Genomic DNA, 27,451 nt, shown 5'->3' on the forward strand with positions numbered 1-27,451 from the left:
CACCTCTCTGATGAAGTGATACTTCACATCCACATGCTTCGTCTTTGCATGAAAGACAGGGTTCTTTGCCAACTGGATGGCACTCTGACTGTCACAATGCAACAATGGAATATCCCCTGTATAACCCAAATCAACCACTAACCGAGATAGCCATAATGCCTCCTTGCAAGCCTCTGTGGCTGCAATATACTCGGCCTCTGTAGTAGATAAGGCAGTGCACTTATGCATCCTGGATATCCATGACACAACACCTCCTGTGAATGTAAACACATAACCGGTAGTAGACTTCCGGTTATCTGGATGACCGGCATAATCCGAATCCGTGTAACCATGCACTAATGCATCCTGTTTGCCAAAACATATGCACATATCCTGTGTGCCCTTCAGGTATCTCATGACACCTTTCACTGCTTCCCAATGCTTCTTGCCAGGGTTGGCCATGTATCTAGAAACCACTCCCACTGCAAATGCAATGTCCGGCCTAGTAGCAACCATGGCATACATGAGACTGCCACAAGCTGAAGCATACGGAATCTTGGCCATATCAGCCCTGTCACTATCCGACTGTGGGCTGTCCATAGCACTAAGTTTCACATATGGAGGCAAAGGAGTACTAGTCTTCTTCCCCCCATCCATATTGAACCTCTGCAAGACTTTGCCAATGTATTCCTTCTGAGACAAATACAACACATGCTGATTTCTGTCCCGAAGTATCCGCATACCCAAAATGTGATTTGCATCACCCAAATCCTTCATATCAAAGGTTTGATGCAGCCTCTGCTTCAAGGCATCCATCTCTTTACGAGATTTCCCGGCAATCAACATATCATCAACATACAAGATGAGGATCAATAGACTGCCATCCAAAGCTTTCTTGGTGTACAAGCAGTGATCTACGTCACTTCTCCAAATTTATGATACCATTCCCTTGGTGCCTGTTTGAGCCCATAAAGACTCTTTTTCAGCTTGCATACAAGCTTCTCCTTTCCACTCACTGCATAACCCTCTGGCTGCTGCATATATATCTCCTCATGGAGATCACCGTGAAGAAAAGTAGTCTTCACATCCATCTGAATCAGGTCCAGATCATCATGTGCAACCAAAGCCAACACAGCTCTAAGTGTGGTCATTTTGACCACTGGAGAGAAGATCTCATCAAAGTCCACACCATATTCCTGCTTGAAGCCCTTAGCCACTAACCTGGCTTTGTATCTTGGCTTTGCATCTGGTGCAACTTTGAGCCTGTATACCCACTTGCATGGCAAAACCAGCTTGAAGCCCTTAGCCACTAACCTGGCTTTGTATCTTGGCTTTGCATCTGGTGCAACTTTGAGCCTGTATACCCACTTGCATGGCAAAACCTTCTTGCCTGCAGGCAAATGCACCAACTTCCATGTTCCATTTTTATGCAGAGAATCCATCTCTGACTTCATGGCACGCTCCCATAGAGCTTTGTTTGCCCTCTGTAAAGCCTCTTTATAACATGAGGGCTCCCCACAGTCAATGAGCATCAAGTAGTCAACCCCTGGAACAAACCTATCAGGGGCTCTGGAGGGTCTTGTGGACCTCCGTACCCAACGACCATCATTTGCAGGTTGATGTCCAGCCTGCATATCACCCATTGGTGGCTCCTGTTCCATGCCATAAGGCTGAAATATCATGCCCGGTATTTCTTCTGACTGTGGTATATCCATAGGGATATCTTCTGCCATCTCTGGCTGTCCATTTGGACCATTTTCAGCACCATTTAAGGGCTGGTTTTCCTGCTGTAATGGCTGATTTACAGCCCTTTGTTGTTGTCCATGATGTCCATCATCATCAAAGATGACTCTGCCAGGCTCCTGTTGCCTTGCAGGCTCCTTATACATGCATGTTTCATCAAAAATGACATCATTGCTGCGTATTATCATCTTTCGATTCACGGGATCCCAAAGTCTATACCCCATTTCACCTCTGTCACCATATCCTAGGAATATGCATTTGTGAGACTTAGAATCAAGTTTGGTGCGCATTTCCCTGCGTATGTGCACGTACGCAACGCAACCAAACACTCTCAAGTGCTTGTATGACGGAGGCTTCCCTGTCCATACTTCCTTTGGCACTTTCCCACCAAACCTCGTGTTAGGTGACCTGTTTATAAGGTGAACGGCTGTCATAACAGCTTCAGCCCAAAAACCATGAGGTAATGCAGCATGTGACAACATAGAACGGACCTTCTCCTGTATGGTCCTGTTCATCCTCTCTGCTGTCCCGCTTTGTGGAGGATCATAAGGAGTAGAGAGCTCCCTCTTGATGCCTTTAGCATCACAAAAGTCCTGAAACTGTTTGGACATGTACTCTCCACCATTGTCGGAACGCAAAGCCTTCAGTGTTTTGCCAGTTTGATTCTCAACATGAGCAACAAACTTCTGAAACACTGAGAATGTATCACTCTTCAAACGAAGAGGATAAACCCACACCTTGCGTGTGGCATCATCTATAAAAGACACAAAGTATTTTGCCCCTCCCAAAGAAAGCTGAGGCATCTCACATACATCTGTATGCACAAGCTCTAACTGAGCATCTTTCTGTCCAAGAGCTTTCTTGTGGGGGCACCATATATACAATGCTCACAAAACTGAAAACTTGAAAACTTTAGAGAAGGCAAGTAACCCAAACGAGACAATTGCTCCATTCCTTTGACACTCATGTGTCCCAACCGGCTATGCCACATAGAGATTTCCGGCAGCTCGGTTGCATTTACATTAGCATGGTGACAAACACCTGCATGCATGAAGTAAAGAGTGTCCACCTTAGAGCCTCTGGCAACAACCAGTGAGCCCTTACTAATTTTCCACTTTCCACGACCAAATGTGGTAACATAATCAGCATCATCAAGCTGTCCAGTAGAAAGCAGATTTTTCTTGATCTCAGGCACATGCCTGACATCATGGAGCATAAGCTGTGAGCCATCTGAAAACACAAGCCTCACATCACCTCTGCCTAGAATCTTGCATGCATGGTTATCACCCAAATAAACCACTCCTTCATTGCCAGCAGTATACCTGACAAACAAGTCTCTGCAACCTGTGACATGAAAGGAGGCACCTGAATCAATGATCCATGAGTGCATACCATGACCACCTGTAAGAAGTGAATGGGCATCAAGTGAAGACATAAAGAGGACCTCATCCTCACTACCACCTGCATGTGACACATTGATTTCTTCAATCTTGACTCCACTTTTGCCCTTTGGCTTTACATCTTTGGCTTCATCTTTCTCTTTGTCTTTGCCTTTTCCCTTTTCCTTTTGATCATTTTTCCATTTGTAGCATTGCTTTCATGGATGATGGTAAGTGGCAGCATGTGAAGGAAACCACGGAAATTGGAGAAGGGAAGCTCTTCTCTCCCGGCAACGTGTCGTCGCCCAGCACCAAGGCCAAGCTGAGGCTGCTGTTCGAGGTGGCACCGCTTGGCCTGCTGGTGGAGAAGGCGGGCGGCTTTAGCAGTGACGGCAAGCAGAGTGTGCTGGACAAGGTGGTAGTAGGGACTGACGATCGAACGCAGGTGGCCTACGGCTCCAAAAACGAGATCATCCGGTTCGAAGAGACCCTTTACGGCGCCTCGCGCCTCGCCAAGGTGGCCACTGCTTTCGCTTCAGTGGCTCGCGAATCACGCTGAAGGGCCAATGATTACGCCTTCGCTCAACACTTCTTCGCTCACGCCTGGCGCCAGTGATTACGCCTTCGCCTATCCGCCTGCGTGTCTTCCCTTGTGGCCAGGCGCCTCGCCTTTAACGCTGCCTTGCACTATTCGCTGTTGACGCCCGCCTGCTGTTGTATTGACGTATACTGCCCAGCGCTGACAGCCCTGCATTCGCCTTCTTCTCCACCTGCGCCTGGGAGAGCAGCACTGCTTAAGCCAGCTGATAGCAGTCACAAGGTACAACCAGCACAGGGTACGACCAGCAGAATGACCATGGCTCCAGTTGATGGCTCTAATACCAGTTGTGTGGGAGAGATGGAATTAGGGTTAGGTTAATTCATGTGGGAGACATACACAGAGAGAACCAAGGGAGAGAGAGAGAGAGAGAGAGAGTTGTGGGGATAAGTCAACTCATGATAGCATGAGTGTGTGACTCCCCTATCACACATGTATATTGCACTAGTACACATAGTGCACTTAGTACATTAAAAGTACTAAGTGTACTATGTACTATAACTTATGGGCTTGTACACACTATAAGGGTGGGCATTATGCCTTTACCCCAACATGTTGTATCCGCCTGGAACTGGCCCGTGTGTAGCCTCGTACCCGCCTCTGTCTTGCAACCTTGTACTCACCTCTGTCTTGCAGCTTGTACCTACCTCTATCTTGGAGTTTATACCCGCATGTTCTGCAACTTTGTACCCGACTATACATGCAACTCTGTACCCAACTGTACCTATAACTTGTACCCGATTGTACTTGCAACCTGTATCCGACTGTACATGCAACTTGTACCCGATTGTACATGCAAGTGTTGTATCCAATTATACCTGTTGTTGAACCCGTGTGCAATCCTTTCTACCTGCCTGCTTCCCAACATCTACTGCAGCCCTTGTACCTACCTACAGTATTGGAGTGGAATAGAAAGGGGATAAGCTTCTCCTGAGAACTGAATTTGAATCTTTGTCAAGTATTTACTTTTGTATTTTCAGATTCAATTATTATTAAAATTAAATGTTGTTTGCACAAGTCATGTCAGGCAAAATATCACCTCGTTTCCTTCATTAAGTAAGGTCACCGGGATGGGGACTTTTCCCATGATTACCCTGACCACGCCCTCACATTTTGAGGAGCTAGTGAAGGTCATTTGGGTATGAGAAAAACTGGAAGCAAAGCTAACTCGGGAACACCAGGTATTACTCCCTCCGCGGTGCTTCACCTTGCCAGGCGTTAGTACAAGCGTGTTTGTTGGTGCACAGTCCCGGAAGTCTAGTGAGGGCAGGTGTTCACCTAGTGAAGGTGGGAGACTACTTGTGACTTGGTCTACTCCGACAACTGAGTCTTCATCAACAAAATCTTATTGTTTTCCAATTGTACTCACTCCTTGTTATGGAAAAATCTGGCCTTGGACCCGTGAACACCTGTACATATAAATACTCCAAGAAATACAACTATATTGAGGGGGGGGCGACCCTTTCCGGCCCCAGTGATGGTGTCAAGTGTTCTTTGTCATTTTCAATTTTAATGTTGCAAGTATTGTCCATTGTTTGTATTAGTTAAGTGATCTAAAATATGTGTATTTTATCTTCCAATTTGTAGGCCTCCTGTAGGGAGTGGTTACACTTCTTATCATGCCAAGCTCCATAAGGAGTGACAGTCTGCAAAGCCTTTGTTGGACACCTATTAAACACGTATGCTCCACACAAAACAGCTTCCATCCAAAACCTGTGAGGTAAATTTTGGCCCTTCACCATACATCATGCCATCTCCATGAGAGACCTATTTTTTCTCTCAAAAATGACATTTTGCTACAGTGTATAAGGCACGGTACACTGATATTGAATGCCTCTTTCAAAACGGAATGCATTAGAGCTAAAAGTACGTAAAGCACACAAACACCTCTAACTTTTGCTTCATAGCATAGACCCAACTAAATCTGGAAAGCTCATCAAATGAACGTAACGAAGTAGAGATAACCTCCAATGGATGATGTCCTCATAGGACCACATACATCACTATGTATAAGCTGCAATTTTCGGGCAACCCTCACTGAACCATCCTTGGTAAATGGTGCCCAATGCATCTTGCCTAAAATGCAACCCTCATAGACATGCTTGGCAGGTGCATCAAGTGGCGGCAATGCGGAGACCATATCATGCCTTTGTGGGCATAGCAAACTAGCAAAGTTGAGGTGATCAAATTGAGCATGCCATAGCTCTACATCTGTCACACTGGATGTGCTAGACACTGCATGTGCATCACATGCAACTCTCTCGTATGCATCAAGTCTGTAGAGGCCATGACATAAAGTACCAAATGCAACAATAATATCCCCATCACTGCAATCATGTACAGTGCATCTGTTATCCATAAAACGGACCAATAGGCCGGACCTAGCAATGGCCAAAACTGACAAGAGATTCTTCTTGATACTTGGTATATACAATACGAGAAAGAAAGAAAGAAAGAAAGAAAGATATATTAACATCTACGAGAGGCCAAAGTCGGCCTATGAGACAAAAAATAATACAACTGTGTTCTTCCGGTCATCGAAAGAAAAGGAAAAGAAAGAAAAGAAAAATTGTGCATGTGTCTGGATACAACTGTGAATCATCATGGATCAGTGGAGCCCATATACAAACAATATAAAGGGAGGTGGGAATGTGGATGGAGTGCTAAGGCAAGATGCATCTCTATATGCTGAAGGGGTAGTACAAGCATGCTATGTAGATCTATGTCTAACTCCATCCAGTGCCATAAGAGGGATATAAGAGAGAGAGAGAGAGAGAGAGAAAGCTTTATTAACGTCTACTAGAGACCGAAGTTGGCCTATGAGACAAAACAATATACAACTGTCAATGTCCTTTGGGTATCCAGATAATAGAAAAAGGTACAAGGTACAAAGCTGAAAAGCTAAAAACTGAAAAGCTGAGGATCGATGAGAGAGAGAGAGAGAGAGAGAGAGAGAGAGAGAGAGATCATCCCACCATTTGCGACAATGAGCTCAATCTTTCCAACTCCTTTAACGACATAACTGGACTTGTTTGCACATGTAATTGTGCCCCTCATAGTGGTTGCGTACTTTAGGTACGGTGCAATATGGTACGGTATGTGTACGAGTACATAAAGTACATATCAAGATAAGTACTTTAAGTACATTCACTTTTTTTAAATATAGAATATATATATTATAAACCCTAGTGCCTTTAGAGGTGGAAGGACGACTCTGCTGAGCTGAAGAAGTGGTCAAAGCTCGAGATTGAGCTCAAGTGACTCTTCTATCAATGCCCTCAAGCTCTTTGTGAAGCTATCTATATATCTCCTCATGCTCATCAGGTACTATATCACTCTCCTTGACATGTTGATGTTTGTGACGCTCTAGCTTCTCAACATCAACCAACATACCATCTATTCACTAGTAGTTATTAGTGACTAGTCACTTTAAACTTTTTTTAAGTACGAGTATGGAAAGCATGGTACCGATACGGTACGTATTGAAAGTACCGAACAAATGAGTACGAGTACGGAATGCAACTATGGTGTCCCCCTCGAGATCATCTTACAAGAAAGAGAAGAGATCATGTGCTTGCTATAGCACCATTACCAAAGTACCATACATCAACATTGTAACTGCCATGCATACATCATGTAAGGAAGGATCATAGCTACAATATACCTGGAATACCCATTCATCTTGAGCATAGCTAGCTGAATCCTTTTTGTCATCACTAGCTGTCGATGCATCGGTCACAACAGTAATAACATTTACCCTTCTTCTTCTCCTCCTCTTTTGCAAGCCTTTTCCTGCACTCATTTATGTAGTGCCCTGGCTTCCAACAGTAATTACATTTACCCTTCTTCTTGGGCTTCTCACTATCACCCTTGTCTACATCCTTGCCAAAAGAGGTAGTTGTCCCACCTTTAGCCTTGTAGCCATTGGCACTGGATGCCTTCCCTTTCCCTTTGCCTTACGCAGCAAAAGCCTAATCACCAATCCTCATTCCTGACCTGTACGTCCGGGATTGCTCCTCTTTTGCATTGCCTTTCATGAGCAACCAAAGTGTAGTAGCAAAGCCCTGATATGAATTAGGCAATGCATTGAAGATGGTAGTGACAAGTGAGTTGTCCAAAACAAGCTTATCAATGTTGGCTAGCTGTTCTCGAACATCTTTCACCTTCGTGAGATACTCATCCATAGAGTCACCCTCATCCAAATGCGACACGTCTAGTTGCTTTTCCAGGTAGGCCACACAAGCCTCGTTGCGCACAGAGATAGTGTTGCAAGGGCATCCCACGCTAACTTAGCAATGACACATGAACGGATATGTGGTACAATGCTCCTCTTCATTGAGAAAGTAATGAGGGAATGTGCCTATGCATCTCTAGAATCCCATCGTCTTATTTGAAATAGGAGGTACATGTGCTAGTATGGTTGAAGTGACTATAACACCGCCTATAGAAGTGGAAACAGCAAGCTGCTCCTCTGCACATACTGGACATTCTTCATCTCCTATAACTATTTCCCAAATCCCTTTGGCAACTAGTAAGTGCCTCATCATATAGGCCCACAATGGATAGTTAGTCTCACCAAGCTTGTCTTCAGCAACAAGCATCCCAAACACATCATGACCAGCCATATTGTCTGCAAGTGTACTCTCTATACCCAACTGAATGCAAGTGATGAAAAACCCCCAAAATATTGCAAGTATGTATGCTACTACAAAAGTATTGAAAGGAGTAGGAATCGAGATCACTTTTTGTAATTTCTGCAAGCTAAGTTGGCCACTCAACCTCCTGGCATGCCCAATCCAACCTGTCCACCCTTTCCTGTCCGGCCTGTCTATCCACGCTGCTGGCCACACAGTTGTTGGCCTAGGTGCTGGCACCCAGCCTGTCCACATGCTGCAGGTGGCTATGTCTCACTTGTGTAGACTCTAGGTGTCAGTATCCTTAGCTTGAGGTCACTATACGCAAAATTAAAATAAATAACTCTTTGAGCATGTTCAGCTCTAAGTATCTCTATCCAAGGTCACCCTTGAGCATTGGTCTCATCTCATCATTAACTGTCACCTTAGTCATGATCTTTGGGGACATAAGACCAACGCACAAGCAATTTTTGAGAACCTCTACATGGATAAATTTTCAAGGTCAAGCTCCTTTGAGTTAGCAGATTGATGTGCAAAAAATTTGAAAAAATCAAAATGCATTAAGTAATGGCTGCATAAGGTTTTGAGTGCTCAGGCATGGCTTTTTCCACTAACTTTGCTTGTTTCTCAAGCATGCTCTGAAAGAGCAAGGTAAAAACTGTTTGAAGATCATGCATGGAAATAGTATGTACTATGTCTATTGTACATGAAGTATTCGATTACATTGTAAAACTAGGACTTAAAAGAAGTTCATAGAGGCAATCCAACATCATCCAGGAAAACCACTAGGAAATTTCCAAAATATGAAAAAGATCACTCAGCATTGTTAAGAGAGTTGCACATGCAGTAGTAAAGTGAAAGGCATGATTGACGTTCAAAACGACCATAACAAGCTCTTTGGACCTTTTATATTATCAATTTATGTCATTCATCTCCAAAACAATATTTAACTCTTAAAAGGCACAGTATGTGGGAATCAAGAATGCTGCACATAATTTGTTTGAAAGAAACGAGATTAACTTATTTTTGGGCCTTACCGCAAAATGCTGTGATTGCATCAATGCAAGAGCACTCTCATGATGTGGATCTTTTTGATGCAAGTCTGCCGTGAAATCACTATTTCCACCTAAACCAAGATTTGTCACACAAAAAAAGGCCTCTTTAAACATCATTCTGGGTTCCCAACAGCTACTATTCAAACAAGCGTTTGAAACCTCTGTGCAAGTAAACCAGCAACCTTGACTACATACCTTTGAATCCTGGCAAAGCAGGAAAGTCCTCATTCTGAATGCTGAATTCCTGACTCTGTTGGACAATAGGATTGACACCAACTTGCTTTCTCAAAGAGACTGCATAAAACATAGAAGATGAGAGGTGACAAGCAAGCTCTTCCTTAGTCTGTTACATGAACTATCCGGTAGCTTAAAATGGAATAACAAGAGAGACTTTATACTAGTAACTGAGGAGACAATTATTTGCACAAACCAATGCCTCCCTGAGATCCTCCGGAGCTTGGACGTGTGGATAGCTGTGGAAAATCGTTTAAATCAAATGCTGCCCCATCATTTGAGGCTCCATCGCTCACCAATCCCATAGAGCTCAACTGTCCATTTATTGTAGCAGGCTGCCCTTGTCCAACACTTCCTAGTGAGTTGGAAAAACTGCTCCCCAATAGTGAGACCATCTGTGGAGATGCTGCAAAAAAGGTAGAATTGTACAACATTAAAAAAAGGTAGAATTGTAAAACATTATCAGAAAAATAAAGTCTAAATACTTTACTCCCCCTTTGCCAACAAGAAAAACCAAAAAAGAAAGGCATGCAAATTCCCTTCAGCATACCACTAGAAAGCTCTTGTAACATCCCTAATAAATCGTAATCAAATTAGCTCACAGCAGATCTTGGGAGATTATTTACTGCTACCTGCTGTAGATTTCCAAATTCTTGAAATATGGTCTATAAGAAGTCTAAAACTCTTGGCCTTAATTGAGGTCCATTATACAATAGAATAATTTTTTGGTAAGCATGTTTGTAGATAGAAGAAGAATAATTTTTTGGTAAGCATGTTTGTAGATTTCTATAAGAAGTTTAAAACCCTTGGCATTCATTCAGATTCATTATACAATAGAATAATTTATTAATTAGCCTGTTTGTAGATTTCAGAGACCTTGACCTCCCAGCCATTGTAATACATAAGGCATAAGAAAAACTACTCGTACAATCCTCTTACAAAAGACTTCACAGTCCAAAGCATGTCAAAGTCCTCCCCTTGCACAATGGTGACCAAGTGGCCTAAACCTATCAATTTACGGCAGCCACGTTCACCTCTGGGCACAATAAATGCCTTTAGCAACTAGCTGTCAACACTTTGCTTCACTTATTGGGCCTGTTCCATTGGTATCAAATGGATTCAACCTTGGTGGTGGGAAGGTTTGATGGCCTCAAATGTGTTGCAACTAGATGGGGAAGGTAAATGTAAGTCAACTTGTGTACACGTGTGTATGAATGAGTTAAGAGTTTCACTCTGTTTCTCTATAGTTTTATACAGTGAGTCATCAACTTTGAAAATGGATGCCAGCCTCATTGAACTTACACATCCAAGGATCGTACATGAGGAATTTCTTGAGGATGCACAAGCCCAGTGATAGCACCCTTGATAAAGGACTCACCTGACAGAGACATTAACATGAGGAATTTCTTGAGGATGCACAAGCCCAGTGATAACCACCCTTGACAAAGGACTGACCTGATAGAGACATATACAAACGGAAAGTTCAGGTTATTTCCCAAACTTAACAAGAAAGGAAGTGTAATTTTAACTTCATGAGAGACTACTCACAAAGTGTTAAACTATCAACCCATCATGCATAGCGTAGACAGGGATTGAAGTTGGTATTCTTAGTGATTGGGATTGAAGTTTCAAAGTCACCCTTGGAGAGCTCACACTCACCTGACAGAGACAAAATGACAACCAGTTGGTATTGCTAGTGATCGGGAATGAAATTTGAGTGTCACCCTTGCAGAGTCACATTTGCGGGTTGAAGGTTCAACACGAGCAGCAACACTACAAATCCGCCCACTTATAAATCATGCTGTAGATAGCTGAGGATATTCTATGTTCAATTGCAAATATCAGACAAACAAACAAGGTAGTATATCTGGTGGTAGTAGAGTTGTAAAAATACCAAACATTCCTTTACAGGTTTTAGTCTTTGATTGTGTGTGAATTTCAGTTGAGGCATTAGTTGTTATAGGGTTAGAGTCGGGAGTGTAAGCTGATGAGGTTAAGAATTAAGTGGTTACACTGGCAATGGACTTACATAAACTCATACAAAAGGTCAGGCCTTGAAGATACCCCAAGCTTCTGGTGATATTAAGGTTTATCATCCAGATGTCAGTCCATAAGGAGGATAAGATTGCTAATGAAATCAAACATAAGAACGGAGTAAAATATGTCCAACAAAATAGATGATGAGGGCAATTTCAAAGTCTAATAGATTCTGCAAAACCATCTATAGTGTCACATGAATTAAAAACGAATTGAGATATGTGAAAAATACACTCACAAAATATTGTGCTGGGGAAAGTTTTGGTGACTGGACAGGCAGGCGAGCGGGCAGGCACAAGGGTTAGCAGGAACAGGGCAGACCAGTTGGACCAGGCAGATTAGGAAGACAGATGTCACCTAGACAAGACAGCTCAATCGGACTCGGTCAACAGAGTAGCCTCACCCAGCAGTTATTTTAGTCGGGCCAACCAACCACTGGTCGGAACAGCCGACATAACCTTCTGAAGGCTCTCCAGCCCAGATTATAATCATCACAAAGCCCAACCAGATGATTTTACCATCATTTGGAACCTGACTGAAACCATATCTCACGATAGAAAGCTTGCCCAACCTAACACCAAAACACTTTCACAACCGTCCCCATTTTCAACATGCCCCTCCCGAAGTCATCCTTTTTGAATCACCAAGCAATGGGCAAGTCATAATGCTCTGCCTTAACTGATATAGATCCTGTATCCTGGACCAGGTCAACCTAGCTGCCCAACCCTTACTTAATTTCAAATGGTCTGCTTCCTCCACCACAAATAGCATTATCTTTCATTATAAAGCACAATCCTTGCACATAGATGCTTGGTTTCAGACAATCGCCTACCTTGAGTTCTTACATGCCATAAGCCACACAAAATGATATGTGAGAATCATGCCAGAGCCTCTTTTTGGACACATGCGGGAGACAGGGTCACTAGGGAGTTCTTTGAGATTGCAAGCCCACACAGGTAGAGAGAGGGTATTCGCATATTACAAGGCTAGGATGGATCCATTGTTAAAGACCCCCCTCACGTGAGAGCCATCGCCACAGATTTCTTCACCACCCTTCTCACGAGTGTTCCCATTTCCGCACAAGGGATGGATGCATGTGAGCGGGTTTGGCGGCATACAAGAAAGGTGGTCCCGCACGCTCTTTGGACTTTCCTCTTGACCCCCTTCACATCTAAGGAATTAGCAAAGGCTGTGACGGCATTGCCTAGGGGCAAATCCCTAAGAGAGGACAGGCTTCTAGTCTCCTTATTTCTTCGTCACTCGAATCTCATGGAACGCGGCCGCACGGATGCCTTCAACAAGATGGTTCATTACGGGGACCATGCCGGAGAGGAGGTCTGAGGGTTTGATACTCTTGGTGTAGTACATTGATGAGATATGCCATGAGACTGCATAAAAGCTTTGAACTCAATGGATAAATATCCCCCCCCCCCCCCCCCCCCCCCCCCCGCGGATCTGTACGCAAGGCAACAGGCCACAAGCATTTTCAACCAAGGGCAAACATAGATCTAATTTGGCTTTCAAGCCATACACCCAAGTGAACCGAGTGTAGTTCAATGAAAGTGAAAGCCCCGAGAGATGACTGAAATTCAGCAAAACAGCTCTCTTTATTGCTGTAATTTCTGATCTTTTTGCTGAAAACCCTAATTTCAACCCTCCTTTCCCAAGTTGAACCATAGGGGAAGCTTTTCCAAGTTTCGCGAAGGAATGCGACAAATCGAAGATCTCATCATTCCAAGGATAACCATCGCGAAGACTTCCGCTATCATCGACTCTACTTGCAATTGGTAAGCTTTTATGCTTAAATATGGAAACAAGTAGCAAGAGGGAGGAACCGGATTACAAGATCACATACCTTGTTCAGTGTTCTCTTGTCCTACGTGCTCTCTTGCAGATTGTTGCTACCATGTGTTGGTGGAACGATAGAGAGCAGATGGTAAGGAACATGGGCACTTGAGAGGGTAGTGTGAGTTGCAAGTCTACATCGACAACCACTTGTTTGCAATACTGTATTCATATGCATTGGTATGGAAATCTCGTCAGAAATGCCCATGACACTATGTACTTGATTCTCCCAAGATCAATATACTTTATTTGAGGGAGGGGCCGGCCGTTCCGGCTCACTGTGTGTCTCTTGTCAATTCAGCAAATTACTTCTTGTATTGAGCATGTGTGTCATGACCCTGTGTTTTTCTCTGGACAAGATGCAGGTGTGCACGGGGACATGGTGGACAGTGTGAATGGCATCAGGTTGGAGTCAAAAAGAGAGCCCATGTTTGGACAACCCCAAGTGTGAAGGGGGCCAAGTGATTAAAGTCTCTCATAACCCATGGGGACAAAGGTTTAAAAACCTTCAAAAGTTTATTAAGCCTTTCATTAAAGAAACGTGGCCCTTATGCTATTTTTGGGGCCACGTGTGCTTTTTGGGGAAAAGGAGGGGCTGCCAGAAAGGAGGCGCCTATCTCTTGAGGGGTGTGTGCTTTTTCGCTGAGGAGGGGCTGTTCGGCAGGGTACACAAGAGAGCACGATGTACTCTTTCTCTCTCCAGGTGTCTGTGAAGGACAGGGCTGTGGGAGGCGGACAGTGCTGGTGCAGGCTGCAAGGTCCCTTTGTGCGCAGGCAGCTACAGGGCTTCTGGAGGTGGAAAGAGCTGGCGGCTGGACTGCATGCAGGTCCTGGGGATCGTGGAAAAACAGTGGGCTGGACGGGCAGCGACGCTGGCTGATTCTCTCTCTCTCCAGGCGCACAGTTGGGCAGCAACGTGGGCTGGTTCTCTCTCTGGGCACACAGTCGGGCTGCAGCACACAGCACACACAGGCTTTTCCCTTTTTGCATCAGGCTGGCAGGTTGGTAGGGCAACATGCACAGTCTCTCTCTTTCTCTCTCCTTTGCTTTTGGCAAGAAGATGGTTGTCAGTTGGGAAGTGTGAGTTGTGAGAAGGGAACACAAGGCTGGACAGCAGGTTCTCTCACAAGTATTCTCCCTCTTCCGGCTGCAAGACAAGAGGACAAGACAGTTCGGGGCTTTTCCTCGAGTCTTTTCTTCCTTGTGGAAAGCGACATAAAGACAGTAAGTTTCTCTTGCTTTGTGAGCAAGTGGGACTGCAGGTGATGTCTTTCGGAGTCTCTCTTTTCACTGGCTCAAGACTGTTATAGAGTGGTTCTCTCTAGCCCTTTGTGAGAGGAAGGGTTTGACAGTTCAAAGGGTGGAAACAGGACAATTTATGGGCTGTTTTTGTTTGGCTGCAAATTCAGCAATGTACTTGGGTTTTTGGCTGCAAGTACAAGGTCTTGTGGTTATGTTTCTTGGCATGGGAGTGATGCAAGCTCGCATGGCTGCGTGCTCATGGAGCAGATGGCTTTCTTCCTGCTAGAAAGGAACAGAGGGACCTACAGTTATGAGTATCTCTATGTTGCCAGATGTTTCATGAGGGAACAGGTAACTAGATGTATGGGAAACAGGACAGAAGTTTCAAAGGGAAACAGGCCTAAGGGTTTCATGTGGAAACAGGTCGTAGGTTTTCTCGAAAAGACATGTTTTTGGGTTTCTCCAGGAGATAGGTCACATGCAGGCAGAAGGTACAGGAATGGACACATGTTTGGTGCAGCCTTGCTACTGACAAGACAGGGGACAGGGAATCCATGACAGAGATTGATAGTACCCTTGGAAGGTAGAGAGGGTTTGTACAGGTGTGTCAACTGTATTGTATGCTGTGCTGTGATGCGAGTTCTCTTTTGAGAGACAGTTTGGGAGTCTGTGTTCTGATACAGGAGCACTGGATGTGTCAGGGTGTGATGCTGTTCATAGTGTGAGAGGCTATGGATGGATGTGGCAACCTTGATCATGGGAGAAAGCTTCTGTATGCAGACTCAATGTGGGAGAGTCTTTCGATGTGAACAATGGCTGGACTTATTTGTGGATGCCGTGTGGACAAGAAGCCAGATGCAGGTCCTTTGCAGGCTTCAGGAGTTCTACTGGGACGGCTGAATTACCAGCCTTATATTGTAATCAAAGCTCTTATAATCAATTAAAGAAATACCGCAAGGGGCGCCACTGCGATTTGGGGCCAATCGGTGTCCGTGTACTGTTTGCAGGAGCACTCTAGCTCCCCCTGTTTGTTTTCTTTTTCTAGGTCCTCAATGGTGTTGAAGTGTTTTTATGTGCGAGTGTTTGTTCCACCGCCCGTCAGATTTCTGAAGGCCGGTTTACAATGTGTCCATCAAATCTTAGTGTATTAAAGTGTATTGATTAGCATTGTGTTCAACCAAGTTACATAAGGTGACCAAACCAAGCATGCCACAACTCAGTGTCACGTAAGACTGTAGGGGTAGAGACAACCATAGCATCATGAGACTCTTGTATCATATCATACATATCCACCTTGTACAAATCATTGCACAATGTACTAGACATGACAACAGAAGCTGCATCTCGACAGTCATGAACTCTGCAACAATGATCAAAAAACTGAACTTTGAACCCAGTTTACGCAAGTGTAGATACAGAGATGAGATTTTTACGAATTCTAGGTACAGGTAACAAATAGAGGCCAAAGAAGAAGAAGCGGCCAAAGAAAAAAAAGCTAAAAAGAGGCTGAAAAAGCCAAAGCAAGAGCTGGAAAAGCCAACACAAAAGCAGAAAAGCCAAAAGAGCTCTCAGAATTTGAAAAACTATTCCTTCTGATGGGGTAATGACACGCCAAAGAAGCTCGACCTGAGGAAGAACGAAGGGTCGAGGACACTAAACATAGGGCTGAAGAAGACCAAAGACAAGGAGACCAGGCTACCCAAGAAAGGCTTTTCTACTATTGCAGAGCACCATGAGCGAGATGTCGAAAAGGTCTTGCAACTTTTGTGAGACAATGCACTCTACATCAATGCCAAGAAGAATGAATTCGGAGTACAAGAAATACATTATTTGCGATATGTTATCAGTGCAAACAGGATTAACCTCGACTCTGAACAGGTAAGGGCAATTCTTGACTGGGATGTTTCCAAAAATGCTCAAGAGATCTGCACTTTCATAGGTCTCTACCAAGCATACAGTACCCATATGGACAAGTTTTTCGAATCAAATTGACTTCTTGGGATGATCCTTTTGAGATAATCACCGATACTAGCAATCTAACCATAGGAGCTATCCTCCAGCAAGAAGGGCACCCACTAGCTTATTATAGCCAAAAATTAAATGATGCAATGACAAGGAGCTATTGGGGGTGATGTCATCGCTTAAACATTGGAAACATTTCATTTACGGGGGAGAGATTTCACAGTTCAAACAGATCATCGGGTACTTATATGGTTGTAAACCATGCCTAGTGCCCAATGGAGTGACAGACAAACCAAATGGAGTCGGATCTTCCAACTGTTTGGAGGTATAATTGAATGCAACCTTGGCTCAACTAACCTTGTCTGTCGATGCTCTCAGTTGAAAAGGCACAATTCAAAAATTGCAAGAGTCCATTGTGCTTAAAATACAAGGAGAAGATCTCGCCAGTATGAAGACACAATACGAGGATTCGTTGGAATTCGGGACTCTGTATAGATTGGCCCTACATGCAGATTCGCGTCACTATACCAGCCATCATTGTATAGATTGGCCCTACAAAAAGAACCGGGTCACTATACCATCCATGATGGCTGGTTATTCTACAAGAACCGGCTGCGCATTCTGAGGGAAAAGCGACAAGCACCCCTCCATGATGTCCATGACTCTCTCCTTGGAGGTCGTCGTGGTATCAATAGTACATTGGAGAAACTTGAGCAGTCATTCTATTGACCAAAGATGAGACAAGATGTCTATCAATATGTCTAAGCATGTCAGATATGCCAAAAAGTGAAGGTACCTCATACGAAACAGGCAAGTTACTGTTACTTCAACCTTTGCCAGTTCCGGAAGTTCCTTTCCAAGATATCATTATGGACTTTATTGAACCACTTCTTGTTGCATTTGAATCTCAGAACACATAGTACATGACCATTGTGGACCGATTCAATAAATTTTACATGTTGATCCCACGCAAGCAAACGGCTGATAGTCACATGGAACGTGGAACAAGAATGGGAACGAGGCCCAACTACAGAATGGGAAACAGAGACATTTGTACTCGGAACGGAAACGAGAACGACATGTCATCATGAGATAGAGTTTAGATAGAAATGAGACATTAATTATGTTGCGAACAAGTTACAAGATAAACAAATAGAATAAAGAATGCAATAAAATTCCAGCGTATGAATTGGGAAAACTTCAAAGACAACAATTTTCGAAAGTGGCAGCAACTAGCCATATTCAATGATTTCTCATGAAGAAAACAAGGTTACAACAGAGGGCTTGGATAACTAAGGAAATGAATACAAAGAGCTATTAAGGCACTCTAAAAAGGAGAATGTCAAAATAGAGCTTAGAATATCATCCAAACTCTTATTCGTAGTTGCATCGTGAGCTAGTGAAGCTGGAAGCTCATCAGAATCTCAATCCAAATCTCCCTTCATGGATATGAAGCTCTCATTGTCAAGATTACCACTTGCAACTTGAGCCAAAAGGTGCAAGTTGGCTGCCACATACACCAAATCATTTGTTCTAGTTGTTAACACGCGGTTCCTCTTCTTTGAGACAACATAGCTAAAGACACTCCATAGTTACTCAATAGAAGAGAAACTCGCATTCTGACTAAGAATGCGGATGGCAAGATATCATGTGCATAGAGTTTATCTACCGGATGCAGCACGCACACAAGACTAGCTTCGAGGCTTGGGGTAGCTTGGAGCTAGGCAAGCTAATTAGTGAGTTGGGCTAGGGATGGACCAACAGGCAGGCGCCCATGGGTGGATGCTCGGTGACCAGCGTGCATCTGCTTCATGCAGCCGAGACCGGCAACAATCTTGAGACCAACGAGGGTAGCTCCATGGCGGTATGGGACGTCATGGGATAGAGACTAGTCGGTGCGTCTTGCTAGTAAGCTCACCTCGTGGCTCAGTGGAGACAACCATATCTTGTGGACTTTGCCGACGGCTGTCATGGTTGGGTGGTGAGTCACACCACCCCCCCCTCCAGTTTATGGCTTTGTTTTGCAGGTTTGCTCTACGAGCTTGCGCATCTTTAGCATCCCATCCGAGTTATTCCCGTGTAGAAGGGACAGATGAAGGTGGTGCACTTCAACTGGAACCAGAATCACTAGTTCCAATAGTGCATCCCCATGGCATACTAGCTACAGGTGCAAGACCAGCAGGTCTTAACTCAGTACCAAATACATATACCCATACATTCTTTGCAACCCGTACATGTTTCATGAATCATCATATATGTCCACATGGGATCGTCAGTCCCGTCAAGCTTGTTCTTGGCAAAGGTTAACCCGAATACATCATTATTAGCCATGTCTCAAAGCAAACTAACAATCTTCCCCAAGCAAATGTCATTGCACAATGCACTGCAAACCCTCAATGTCTACTAAAAGGCAGTCTTCTAAGATTCCCAATGATTCACCGATGACAAGGACATGCAAATGTATTGAGATGACAAAGTGTAGCAAGAGAAGTTATCTAAATAGAGGCTTGATGACCAAAACAGACCCTAGTAATGGGTGTCAGAATGTCAATGCCAAGTGCACGAAAAGAGAGTATGAGGAATGTCGGATTCAACCTGGGCTCAATTCAGCTCTAATTTGGAGAAGCTAAAAAATTGCATAAGGATTTTGATGGCCTAAACGGGCTTCAACTTCGGCTTGGGAGACTCGAAAATGATGAGGAATATAAACGTATAAAAACAAAGAAAAAAATTTCACTCTGTAAATCGGGCTCTACAATGGTGGCATTGATGGAGCGGGTGCTGCTAGGGCAACAGAGGCGGAAATGCCCAAATCAAAAATTGATTTGGGACTTCTTAAATTAGTGCAACGGATTTGGGAGGGCCGGCTTCTCACCAGTCTCCAATGGGACTCCGGAGAGTGAACATGGCAAGATCCAGAGGACAATGAGGATACGCCTGGCACCCCCGTCTTTGTGTACACTACACGGCTGGGGCCGCAAGATTCAGATGTCAAAGGTGGAGGGCACTCCAGCAGCAACAACACATTGGCAGTCCCAAGGCCTCTTGTTGCACTTTCTCTCAGATTTTTGGAAGCGGCTGTGGAATAGTTTTCGACCGTGGAAGATGACTCTTTTCATGTGGCAGCTGCCACATAGGAGTTTAACAGTTGGCATTTGGTTCGCCATTGGGAGTAAACCAGTATTATGTCAAAGGTGTGGCCATCCCCAAGAGTCTCAGTGTCAATATAGCTGTGTGGCATGTATGGCCATCCCCAAGAGTCTCAGTGTCAATATAGCTGTGTGGCATGTATGGAGAGCTTGATGCAGTGAAGCCATCAAAGGCACCCTCATGCCGCCAACAGAGTCTATCCGGAGCTCGATATCATTCATACTCTCCGAGGTCAGTGGGGGCAACTTCAAGGTGGCTCAAACTGCATGAGGAAGCACCGGTAGGCCTTCCTAAGGATCTGGCAGCATGGTCCCTTTCTTACGAATAGTGGTGGCAAGCCCACTTGGCATTATAGACCACCAACATAGTTGTTACGAGGCGCACCTCTAACAGTTCAAGGCGTTGGAGTCCTTGATCGAGACATCCACAGTTCCAGAGAGGTGACAAGCTTTATGATTCATCACACTCTCTCATGAGATGGCCAAAAGATGATAAGTTTTTACGAACTTCTCCGTCTAGGACTAAGTGCCTAAGACCAGTTAATAGATCCAAGGTTTTAGGACCATTTGTAATAGACTAAGCTTGTGAAGCATTGTGAGTGGTACTGTAACTCACGGTGCCCGTGGGACTAGGGCCTTTGACACACTTGTTGATACCATCAATGCATATTTAAAACATTTAAACATGGCCACAGCCTTACCATATATCCATCATCACTTTGCATAAAACATAAAAGCTGGACAAAACATCCACAAATGCTGAAAATGGAGCTTGCACATGTGACACTGCATAGAGGCCGGAATGGGCCGATCCCCCCCCCCCCTCTTGAGTATTTTATTACCCAAGGACAATAATATCATGTACAAGCTTTGAGGGCCTTACTCTCCCCACGAGAGATGCCAGATTATCCATATACAAATGCCATAACACAGCCCAACATGAGGCAACCAAGCCAGAACATAGACTGTAGAAATGCCAAGCCAATAATATAATCCATATACCTCCGTGTGGGTACTGATTCTTTCTAGAAAACCACGGGTCTTCATGCAATAGAGCTGGTACAGCTAGTACAACGCTCCATTCAGCCGGTACAACACATACAGTGGCTAGCACAACCGGTACAATAAGTACAAATGCTAGTACAGTAAGTACAGTGATTGGTACAACAAGTACAGTGGCTGGTATAGCAAGTACAAAAGCTAGTACAGCCGGTACAATGGCTGGTATAGTAGGTACAACAAGTACAAGGACTAGTACAATCAATACAGTGGTTGGTACAACGAGTACAAGGGCTGGTTCAACCAAGTACAATGGCTAGAAATCCTAATAAATGATTAAATACCTTTGCCTTCAGTATTTCTTTGCAATGGAAGCCTCCAAAACAATCCCCAACAGCCGGTATTCTTCATTGGCAGCCTTCAAGAGAAAGGGAAAGAGAGTAACCATCATTAGGGCAGCCTGTAACGGTAGTAGAGGCTAGTGTGCACAGCAAGAGAGCCTTTATTAATGAAGAGAGAGGGATGTCACTAGCCTGGACATTTCCCAGTATGAAAGGGGTCTGGTGGACTCAAAGATGTCTAAATATTTGGAAAGTACAAGCTTTGGGAATGAGGGATTATCCTAGAATACAAAGGACCACACTCCTAATATTTAGGAGAGTTGCTATTTTTGGCCCGACTCCGATTGAAATTCTGTTCGCGTCATTTCATATGGAATTGAGCAAATACCAAGAGTTGGCAAAGTGCCTATGAGACAGAATGTCTACCAGTTCGGATATTTTTAGAGATAAAGTCTATGGAAGGACCCATCTCTTAAATTGGGACGTGTGGCAAGAAAGTGGATCAAAGTGAGACAAGTAGCCTCACACTTGTCAGAAAGTGGATCAAAGTGAGACAAGTCGCCTCACACTTGTCACTCCAGCTATTGTGTGACTCTCCACTTGTCATCATAGCCTTCTCTTTCCATTTTCACTCATGGGAACCCCAAATCTATAAATTGGAGCCCTCTCTCTTCATTAATAAAGGCTCTCTTGCTGCACACTAGCCTCTACCACCGTTCCAAGTTGCCCTAATGATGGCTACTCTCTTTCTCTCTCTCTCTTGAAGGCTGCCCATGAAGAATACCGGCTGTTGGGGACTGTTTTGGATGCTTCCATGAGTGAAAATGGAAAGAGAAGGCTATGATGACAAGTGGAGAGTCACACGATAGCTGGAGTGACAAGTGTGAGGCAACTTGTCTCACTTTGATCCACTTTCTGACAAGTGTGAGGCCACTTGTCTCACTTTGATCCACTTTCTTGTCACATGTCCCAATCTAAGAGATGGGTCCTTCCATAAACTTTATCTCTAAAAATATCCCAACTGGTAGACATTCTGTCTCATAGGCACTTTGCCAACTCTTGGTATCAGCTCAATTCCAGATGTAATGACGCGAACAGAATTTCCATCGGAGTCGGGCCAAAAATAGCAACTCTCCTAAATTTTAGGAGTGTGGTCCTTTATATTTCCCCATTCCCAAAGCTTGTACTTTCCAATATTTAGACATCCTGGAGTCCACCATACCCCTTTCATACTGGGAAATGTCCAGGCTAGTGACATCCTTCCCAGCTTCTCAAAAGTTGTCCGTAACTTTAAGCTTCAAGCCATATATTCAAGATATAATCATGTCCCATCGAGTGGTTGTGGCCGAGATGAGAGTCTCAAAAATCCAATATAACTTAAGAATCCATGTCCCAAAGAAATGGGTGAGACTAAATAAGTCTCCATAATAGCAATATTAAAATCATGTCCCAAAATAAATGGACGAGAATTCCGTGGAAGATATGCTAGACAATTGTGTCTCAATCACCAATATCAATGAGATAGTCATATGCCAACGAAAATCACCAACCAGGTGCTAAGACACTTAAATAAGTGCCATGCACAAGAAACTAGTGCCTCACACAGAAACATGTGCTATGCACACAAACTGGTGCCATTCAAGAGCACAAACCATGGTGACAGAAAAGCTGGTTCTCCATAGTTCTGGCAATCCTTTCTCCCAATCCCAATAGTTCCCATGTTCTCCCATACAATCCCAACTCTGATCAACAAGCATGGTGTGGAAACAATGAAACACTCAGTCCACAATCGCAACACAAATCTGCGTGTATGGTGGAGTGTACATTGAATTGCCCTCTCACAATCCCAACATGAATCCACATGCATGGTGAAATGAACAATGAACCTCTTGGCCTCTGTATGGGAAGATAGTGATTCTAATCTGGCTTTTTAAAAAAATAAATCCATGTCCCAAATAAATGGGCGAGACAAAACAGTCCCATAAGTCCAGATATCATAATCATGTCCCAGGTAAATGGGCGAGACAAATCAGTCCCATAAGTCCAGATATCATAATCCATGTCCCAAGTAAATGGGCGAGACAAAATAAGTCTCCTGCCACCAACAAGGCATCGGTCCACATGACCCTTGGCATAGACATAAGTCCCGTGCCAACCAGGCGTCATGTCCACTTTACCACTTGCACTGCGTGTTGGTACTCTGACCACACACCTTGGATAAGAGGTGGACTCAAGTAACAAGATAAAACAATCACTCGTAGGCATAGATAGCCTGGTGTTCCATAAGCATTTCTGCTACATATAGTTTATAGGCATTTCGGCCACCAATAGTTTGTAGGCATTTTGGCCACCAACTCACACTATCCTCTCAAGTGCCCATGTTCCCTTCCATCTACTCTCTATTGTTCCACCCAGATATGGTAGAAACAATCTTCAAGAGAGCACGTAGGACAAGAGAACACTACACACGGTATGTTGTGGTCGACACTACCCTCTCAAGTGTCCATGTTCCCTTCCATCTGCTCTCTATTGTTCCACCTAGATATGGTAGAAACAATCTTCAAGAGAGCACGTAGGACAAGAGAACACTACACAAGGTATGTGAATAATGAGTTTCATAAGTCCAATGCATCCCAAATAAAGAGAGCCAAAAAGAATAATCCATAAACCTGAGGATAGATCAAATCCCTAGAAAAGAAGTCCAAGAACCCATAGACCTGTATGCCATAACTCTTACCACATGCTCCATGCTGACGACACACCTTGGAGTAGAGGTGGACTTTTATCCATAAAAGCATCATATCCATGAGATATCCAAATAATTCTTTTCTACAAACTACGACAGATTCGTCCATAGAAATTGCTTGTGAAGCCCAATATCTATATAAATCTCGTCCAAGAAAGAAATCTCCATAGATATAATCCATCCCAATAAAGGGATCCATAAACAATGTTTCCCTGAAACCATCTCAAGGCAAACAACGCCACCTTTCTCCTTGCATGGCTATACAAGGGTTAGTGAACATCAAAAACACTTCATAGTAAATAGCAAAAGCACCAACTTTGCAAACTCAAAGTATACTTAGCTTTTCTTTGCCAAGTTGGTCATGAAGCCAAAAGAAATATCTCATAATCATATCCTTAAGATATCCTGAGATATATCTCCATATAGCTTGCCTGTAAGCTTGATAATATAATCCACAATATCTATATAGAAAGAGCGCTAAACGTGTGCACATAAAGCCAACTCCATACTTCCAAGATAAATTTTGTGAATTCATAAATCCTTAGACCAGCTCATGCTCTTGCTTCATAGGCTCTAAAGTGGCTGGCCATGCTTAATAGCAATGATGATAAGTGTGGTCCCCACTTGAGATCTTTTCTCTTCCTTATTGATAAAAGGAAGCCTATGCTCTAATAACAATGTAACTCGCGGTGCCCGGGAAACTAGGGCCTTTGACACACTTGTTGATACCATCAATGCATATTTAAAACATTTAAACATGGCCACAGCCTTAACACAACTTTGCATAAAACATAAAAGCTGGACAAAACATCCACAAATACTGAAAATGGAGTTTGCACACGTGACACCGCATAGAGGCCGGAATGGGCCGATCCCCCCCCTCCCTCCCTTTGGAGTATTTTATTACCCAAGGAGAATAATATCAAATACAAGCTTTGAGAACCTTACTCTCCCCACGGGAGATGCCGGATTATCCATATACAAATGCCATAACACAGCCCAACATGAGGCAACCAAGCCAGAACATAAGCTGTAGAAATGCCAAGCCAATAATATAATCCATATACCTCCATGTGGGTACTGATTCTTTCCCAAAAACCATGGGTCTTCATGCAATAGAGCTAGTACATTCATCTAGGTATTTATAGAGCTGGTACATTTCCCAGTATTTATAAGAACATGCCTAAACTCACCTTATAAAAATGTGCAATTTATAACCTCATGGTAGTCATCCACAAGACAATAAACCATGAACTCTATCATGCATAGTATGGACTGTTGGGTAGGAGGGCAGCTAGCCTGCACACACACACACACACAACCTCAAGCACAGAGAAACGTGAGAGTGTTGAAAAAGATGTACTCAATAATAATATCAAACGAATAAGTGCCCAACACACATAAGTGTGTTCACACGGGAAAAAAACTATGTCCAATCATCACAGAGAAAAAGTGCTCGTGAATAAGCTGGGTTCACACCTGAACTAGCCGGGAGTGGACATGACCAACAAAACCCCCTCAAGTGAATGGTGTGAACGAGTAGCAACACGGTGATAAAGCTGTGAATGCTACCCTGCACTATGCTCCACAATCAGAGTGAACTGCAGTGCGAATGGGAAAAGCAAGCACTATATGACGGGAAAAAGGAGAATCCCCAATGTCATAGTGCTAATGCTAAAGCACAATAGTACATAAACGCATCACCTGAAATGCATGGCAAAGATCATGTGGACATTAACTGCATCAAATCAAGAGGCATCACATAATACCCCCTGAAGGCAAGCATCCAAATGTCAAGCTCAACTGCATGTAATCCACATCAATGATGTGTAACTGCACTAGTGATAAGCATATGAAGAGGTAGCATATATACACGTGTGTAAAGGCAACAGGATCCAAAAGTCATGCTTGTGAGACATGCAATGTAAACTGCAAGAGAGAAACTCATCAATGGAGGGTCCGATGAGGAAAAATCAACAATGGTAGGGCTGATAAAAGTAGCTCGGGGCGAGCATCAACCAATGCTATGAGAGGATGGGTAAACTCTCAATGATGCCATGATCAATGGCATGTATGGCAAGAGTAATGATGCATAATCCCACAATGAATAGTATACATGTGACATGTCAAAACCATGAGAGCAAGCCAATACTGGCCAAGTGTGTAAAAGGCACTCCCAATAAACATCACATGTAAGAAAGTGACAATGTCAACACTGTAGAAACGATCCCGCTGCAAGGGAAAAGAGCATAAAAGGCATCTCCAGTAGACATCACCTGAGAGAAAACGTCTAGCATAGACCAACATAAGGGTCAACAAGCATAAGTGACCATGAGGCATCAACAACTGCATGTGGGCAAGAAAAATCCCCCTTGGAATGCATCTGCCAGACAATGCATACCATGGAGTGCAGACTATAGAGCATAGTCATCAAAAGCAACAACATCAGAAGACATCTCTGCAGGTGATAAAGATGTAAGGATCAAGGCTGATACATGTGTAGCCAAATTGGCCTGATCTGCACCTATGGAAGAAGATGCCAGCTTCTTCTTTTTTTCCCTCTCAATACGCTTCCTGCATTCCTCTATGGTGTGCCCTATTTTCCTGCAATAATTACAGCACTTTTTCTTTTCAGGCTTGTCCTCTATCTTGGGAGGATCCGATGGGCTAGGTTTAGGCCTAGATCTATTCCCACAAAAGGGAGCAACCATTGCTGACTCAACAAACATCATGTTGTTCCTGTTGGAACGAGATTGCTCTGCACTAAGCAAGAGAGTCACAAGGTTGTCAAAAGTGACCGCTTAGGTGCATTGCCAACCAACAACCACAAAGTGGTGCCAAATGTCTGATAAGAGTCGCGCAAATTACGCAAAACTGTCTGAGCAAGATAGCCATCTGTCAAGACCTCATCAATGTTAATGAGTTGCTCTCGTAGGTCTTTCACATGCGTAAGGTACTGATCGATAGAGTCGCCTTCAAGCATGCGGTCGGTCTCAAGCTTGCCTCGAAGGTAAGCTACACGAGCCTCATTGTGACCTGCATACAACGCCGCCAAGGTATCCCAAGCACCCTTTGCAGTGGTGCAAGAACGAATGTGCGGAATCATATGCCTGCGGCATGAGAGAGCAATCAATGCATGAGCCTGAGCATCCCTAGCATCCCAAGTACGCTGCTGTTGCTCAGTAGGAGAAAGGCGAGGAGATGGACCTGCAGGAGGGTGAGCGGGAATCACTTCACCTTCCGCTGGAGCAAGTGCAAGAGGACGCTCCTCATCGCCATCCACATATAGCCATACATTCTTGGCAACCAAAACATGATGCATCATATAAGCCCACATAGAGTAGTTATCCCCATTGAGCTTGTCCTCTTGAGATAGCATTCCAAATAGGTCATTATTACCGTTGACCATGATAACACAGCAAATTTGTCACAAGTCACCACGAGTAGGCAATGCCCAACAAAACCGTAAGAACGCGGGAGATAAATAGCAGGATAATCAATGGACTGA

The 27,451-nt window shown here is 43.9% G+C and overlaps 1 protein-coding gene across 3 annotated transcripts in view; it reads right to left on the reverse strand.

The window, feature by feature from the left end:
• The window catches only part of LOC147608756 (putative NOT transcription complex subunit VIP2), a 56,524-nt gene that overhangs the window by 13,303 nt on the left and 15,770 nt on the right, over positions 1 to 27,451 (reverse strand). For all 3 annotated transcript variants that reach the window (XM_086788787.1, XM_086788786.1, XM_086788785.1), the window contains exons 6-8: positions 9,819 to 10,028; positions 9,584 to 9,682; positions 9,371 to 9,459 (exon numbers count right to left, since the gene is read on the reverse strand). In XM_086788787.1, the coding sequence (XP_086644913.1) occupies positions 9,371 to 9,459; positions 9,584 to 9,682; positions 9,819 to 10,028 (398 nt within the window). The remainder of the gene's footprint in view (positions 1 to 9,370; positions 9,460 to 9,583; positions 9,683 to 9,818; positions 10,029 to 27,451) is intronic.

The sequence above is a fragment of the Cibotium barometz genome, chromosome 52, assembly GCF_041138505.1.
Source record: "Cibotium barometz isolate CiBa-2024 chromosome 52, ASM4113850v1, whole genome shotgun sequence".
Classification (NCBI taxonomy): Eukaryota; Viridiplantae; Streptophyta; class Polypodiopsida; order Cyatheales; family Cibotiaceae; genus Cibotium; species Cibotium barometz.